Source organism: Sander vitreus, chromosome 12, assembly GCF_031162955.1.
Source record: "Sander vitreus isolate 19-12246 chromosome 12, sanVit1, whole genome shotgun sequence".
NCBI lineage: Eukaryota > Metazoa > Chordata > Actinopteri > Perciformes > Percidae > Sander > Sander vitreus.
In genome coordinates this window covers 19,792,400-19,798,399 of record NC_135866.1, presented here as the reverse complement: position 1 = coordinate 19,798,399, position 6,000 = coordinate 19,792,400, and the positions used below count along the sequence as shown (strand labels likewise).

At 41.4% G+C, this 6,000-nt stretch overlaps 1 protein-coding gene across 2 annotated transcripts in view; it reads left to right on the top strand.

The window, feature by feature from the left end:
* Positions 1 to 716: 716 nt before the first annotated feature.
* st6galnac5a (ST6 (alpha-N-acetyl-neuraminyl-2,3-beta-galactosyl-1,3)-N-acetylgalactosaminide alpha-2,6-sialyltransferase 5a) overlaps positions 717 to 6,000 on the top strand; it is a 61,034-nt gene continuing 55,750 nt past the window's right edge. For both annotated transcript variants that reach the window (XM_078264416.1, XM_078264417.1), the window contains exons 1-2: positions 717 to 878; positions 4,660 to 4,869. In XM_078264416.1, coding sequence (XP_078120542.1) covers positions 864 to 878; positions 4,660 to 4,869 — 225 coding nt within the window. In that variant the 5' untranslated portion in view covers positions 717 to 863. The remainder of the gene's footprint in view (positions 879 to 4,659; positions 4,870 to 6,000) is intronic.

Here is a 6,000-nt window from a genome sequence, read left to right as displayed (position 1 = left end):
ACAAAACCAAAATACTTAAGTGTACAATCCAATAAATACAAGAGAAGACTGGGCAAATTCAAGAAGATGTGGATTAAAAGCTGTTAAACTGATGTTCAGTAATATTGTATGTAAGTATATTTATTGTTAATTAAACTGTCTGGTAGTTTTGTAACAATACATTTTATTTTACAAGCTTATTATATGCTTTGTATGAAACAATCTTAATTTCTTAAGTATAGCTGTCAAATAAATCTAGTCCAGTAAAAAGCATAATACATTTATTTATTACTTGTGAAATGTAGTGGAGTATGAAGTTGCAAAAAATGGAAATGGAAAATGGAAAGTTCAAGTACTTCAAATGTGTACAGTACAGTACTTAAGTAAAACTACCTGGTTACATTTCACCTCTCTGATTAACAGACTCAGTGTTTGGCTGCTCTCCAGGATATCCTCGCTGCTGTTTAACTTCTCTTGCATTCTTTATCCACTTTAGATTGTAGCATCCGTCCACTGTACTCTAGAGTAATCCAAGCAGAGATTTCCATCAAATACTGCTCAGCAGGAAATAACCATTAAACAAAACGGCCTTATCACCCTCTTGCAGGTAGTCTCTTTAATTAACTGCGCCTCCACTCCTCAGCCCCTTAAACTCGGGGGGCGTTAAGACCCAGCAGATACAATAGTGAACATCTGTCGCCTCGGTCTCCACAGTATGAATTGCGCCTAGGCTCCAGTCTGAAGACACACAGGCAGCGGCAGGCAGGCCGGCACAGCGCGGACGGACTGGAGTGGTATTCGGGATGCGAACAGATGCCGCTGGACTATGAGAGAAAGTGGAGTCAACCGCACTGAACCGCAGCGATAAGACAGTGCGCTGCAAAATGAAGACACCTATGGTAAAGGTTTCTGTCATGTAGCCCTATAGGAAACTGTTTGTGCTGGCTTTTACATCCAGCATTGTTCAGTAAAGTGCGCTCCGATCGCCATAACGCTGCTGTTTGCACTCTGTCGGATCAAAAGATTAAGATCTGAACAATAGGCATCCAGCTGTGCGCTCTGTTTGGCACTAAGCTCTGGCTTTTTTTTCCTTAAAATTATACAGCATAAAGCGCGGGGTGTTTCCTGCCTTTAACGCAGATGCATACATCTAAAAAAGTGCATGCGTTGTTTCTGTTTAATATTTCTTATTGTGAAAATAAACAATTATGCAGATAATCTAAACAAAATTAGCAATACAAAACAAATCAAAAGTGTCACGAGTTGTGTCACGAGTTTGTGATAGCCTAATATGGTTTAACCAGGAAGCTCAGACTGCACATTTTGACTTAGCCTAGAAGATCAATATATCGATATGAACTTTTACTTTATCGCTTATATACCGTGCAGGTTATGTAGGCTTCTGAACGCATTAAAATGCAAACATAAATATTAGCATTAACAACCTGGCATCATGTCACTGTCATAATTATGTCTGTGCCCTTAAAATTAATTCGATAACAGCTTTTTAAAGTTTTGGTCGCACGTGACATGACTTCCTGGGGTCCGTTTCAGGAAGGAGGTTTAACAAACTCTGAGTCTACCCTGAACTCTTGATTTACCCTGAGATGGGAAACTCAGAGTTTTCGGTTCCAGAACAGCTGATTTGAGTTGGTTCAATCAACTCGGAGTAGGTTCACGCGCGAGCGCCACCACAGGCAAAGTCACAAAGGCAGCATGAATGGAGCCATGATACTACGATTCACCATGGCAATAACCACAAACAAACGGGTCGGCGGAAATACTCATGCGCACATACAGCGAGTTTGAACATGTATTCCGTTAAAAATGCAACAGCGGTTGCTGCAAAAGAGAGAGAATTTGCGTGGGAGAAAATTGCTGCTAGAGTAAATGCGTAAGTTCCAATATAGTGTATTAATATCATATTTAATCATAAGTATAATATTACTGGTGAAATGGTATTGAACCTATAATCTATTTCATTTAGGTGCGATCCTGCGGGCGAAAAAGTACTAGGCCTACTAATCCCATTCTGAGGCTGCAGCACCATGTCATTAACATAATTATAATTCCTAATCTTTTATTTAAAAGGGTTTACATAATTTACCTGCAATAGGGCGTACTGTGGAACTCCTTTTTAATGTCTCTTACTGGTTTATGTCCAAGGAACACTACACAAACGTTGGGAAACTCAGAGTTTTCGGTTCCAGAACAGCTGATATGAGTTGGTTCAGTCAACTTGGAGTAGGTTCACGCGCGTGCACCACCACAATAAAAAGGCAGTATGAATGGAGCCATGATACTACGATTCACCATGGTAACAACCACAAATAAACGGGTCAGCGGAAATACTCATGCGCACAAACAACGAGTTTGAACCATAGACAGTATATAGACCAACAGATCCCGTTGCTCTGGACGGAGACCAGTGAAGGCCAATAGAAGCACTTTTCCGGTGATGGCTGAGCATTACTGCGCAGCCTCCAACTGAGAGAGACGACGTAAATGTGACGTGAGCAACCTGTCTGAAAGTTGTAAGTCTTCTGGTAGCTGTGCCAAGAGAAATCTCAATTATTCCGAATATTGCAGAGACGGAGAGCGTAGGTATATGTAAGGAGACAACATAGGCACAGGCTAATTATTGCTAACTAAAATGCTAGTTAACATTAGTAATTACACTTAAACAGCTAATGTGAGACGAAACTTCCGCTTCTCCTGTACTATACGGTAATTCCTCTACCATGCGACAGTAAGTCGCGTGGTTATGACACTATCGTTAGCCTATTTTTACAAAAACGTCTGCTACGGAGCCATAACGTGAGGTACAAGGTAATGGAGCCTTTTATACATTGTCATGTTTTTTTAGAAATAAACAATGGACAAATAGAGTCTTTAAACACTTCAGATGTAAAGTTATTCGCTGTCAAAGTGGCGCCAAAATGAATGGCAGTCAATGGAATGCTAACGGGAGGTGATGGCTTATTAGCATCAAAATGGCGCCATAGGAGGTTCGCGGTCCGAGGAGAATACCCCCTTGGTTTGAACCAAGGGGGCACCAGGCTCCATTACCTTGTACCTCACGTTATGGCTCCGTATCAGACGTTTTTGTAAAAATAGGCTAATGATTGTATCATAACCACGCGACTTACTGTCGCATAGTAGAGGAATTACCGTACAGTACAGGAGAAGCGGCAGTTTCGTCTCACATTAGCTGTTTAAGTGTAATTACTAATGTTAACTAGCATTTTAGTTAGCAATAATTAGCCTGTGTCCATGTTATCTCCTTACATATACCTACGCTCTCCGTCTCTGCAATATTCTGAATGATTGAGATTTCTCTTGGCACAGCTACCAGAAGACTTACAACTTTCAGACAGGTTGCTCACGGCACATTTACGTCGTCTCTCTCAGTTGGAGGCTGCGCAGTAACACTCAGCCATCACCGGAAAAGTGCTTCTAAAGGCCTTTACTGGTCTCCGTCCAGAGCAACGGGATCTGTTGGTCCATTCTTATATACTGTCTATGGTTTGAACATGTATTTCATTAAAAAAGCAAGACAGAGGTTGCTGCTGCAACAGAGAGAGAATTGGTATGGGAGAAAATTGCTGCTCGAGTCAATGCGTAGGCATTAACAGTGTATTCATTTCATATTTAATCACAGTTAACTTATAGACTAATATGACTGGTGAAAACTGGAATTGTATTACACCTATAATTTCATTTGGGTGCAATCCTGCGGGCGAAAAAGTAAGATACTACTATATCCCATTCTGAGGCTGCAGCACCATGATCATTAACAGAACTATAATTTATAATCATTTATTTCTTTTTAATGGCTCTCACTGGTTTGTGTCCAGGGAACAACTACAAAAAACGTTTAAAAAACGTTTCAGAGCGGGTCACACTTTTCTGACAGCTACAGTGGCTTCACTATTACAGTATGATCCGCATCACCAATTAGAAAACTGCCGTTTGCAAAAAACGTAATGCGACACAAAGAATCTGCTTGGATGTTAAAGCATGCCCACGATGGTGGATGTTAATGATATGAGGACGGATAAGGTATCTACATATCTGATGGACTGTGAACAAATGTGGAAATGAAAATACATTAAGTCGGGACTCAATATCATCTCCCAATGTAAACTCTCTGTGAAGTAATACAGCTTTTTCATCAACGGGATCGTCGACAAAAGGACATGACATGTTTGAGAAAAAAACGTTTTATAATCTGCCTAACCATAAGTTTTATTTATTAAGTTTTTATTCATGCAGATAAAATAAAATGCGCCTGATACAGACTGAATGAATGAATGAGGAAATGTGAGAGAAGAAACCTCGAGTTTCTCTCAGAGGGAGGGAGGTTTCTTGAAGAAAAGCTGCTCCTGACCAGGTTAGGTTCACAGACTCAGTTACCATAGTAACTGACTCTGAGGTAAAGTTACCTCTCTTTCTGAAATGGAAAACCCAGAGTTTCCCTCATCTCAGGGTTAACAAACTCAGAGTTTTCACTAACCCTGCTTTCTGAAACGGGGCCCAGGAAGTTGGGGTTGTATTGACAGAGGATGATGTGCAGCAGCTGGCTGCCTCTCATCTGTTGTTAAGCCTATAGGTGCAGCCTAAACTCAGTACGATGCAATAGGAATAATTAGTCAGCATCTGTTTGTGTCTTTGTGTCAGCGCCATGGGATAGCCGTGCTCCTCGTGCTTCTCCTGTGCGCCAGCTTGTTCCTCGTGTACAACGGCAGCTTCAACGGCGCTTCCAGGGACGCTAACGACACACGCATCCGACAGCATGAACAGCTGCGGCGGCCCACTGAAGCCTCCGTCAGGGTGGCCAAGCCTCACCCCCCAGTCCTCCAGGGATACAGTGGCATCATCGACCATAAGGTAAACAGATGTGTTTGTGTGTTTGTGTGGATGAATGGCTTCAAATGTTTGGCTAATGCGCTGCAAAGTGGGCACCAAAGCCTTTGAAGGTGAAGCCAGTTTTACTTTTTCCTCTTAAGAAACCCATTTGCGCACTGCATCTTCACTTTCTACACACACACTCACACACACACACACACACACACACACACACACACACACACACACACACACACACACACACACACACACGTCTTCCTCATGTCTAATGAACGTTTCAGGAAGGAGGTTTAACAAACTGAGTCTAACCCTGAGTTGATTTACCCTGAGATGGGAAACTCTGAGTTTTCGGTTCCAGAACAGCTGATTTGAGTTGGTTCAATCAACTCAGAGTAGGTTGACTCAGAGTTAAGCGTGTGCACCACCATAATAAAAAGGCAGCATGAATGGAGCCATGATACTATGATTCACCATGGCAACAACCACAAACAAATCGGTCGGCATACTTTATCTCTCTGGAACTGGAACTACTCATGCACGCATACAGCGAGTTTGAATATATATTTTGTTAAAAAAAGCAACACTGCTGCTGCTGCTGCAAAATAGCGAGAATTGTTGTGGGAGAAAATTGCTCCTCGAGTCAATGCGTAAGCTCTAATATAGTATATTAAATTTCATATTTAATCACAGGTAACCTATAATATTACTAGTGAAAACTGGAATGGTAATACACCTATAAGTTCATTTAGGTGCAATCCTGCGGGCGAAAAAGTTAACTACCACTAATCCCATTCTGAGGTTGCAGTACCATGTCATTAACAGAATTATAATGTATTATCATTTCATTCTTTTTAATGGTTTTCACTGGTTTGTGTCCAGGGAACACTACAAAAACATTTAAAAACGTTTCAGAGCGAGGCACACTTTTCTGACGTCTCTGCATTTGCAAAAAACATAATGCGACACAAAGAATCTGCTGGGATGTAAAATCATGTCTACGATGGGTGATGTTAGTGATATGAGGTCTAAGGTATCTACATATCTGATGGACTGTGAAGAAAAACGCTACCTCTCAAATAGGTAGCTATCTGGAAATGAAAATACTAGTCGGGTCTGTGTCAGAGGGAGGAGACTGAGAGAAACTCGAGGTTT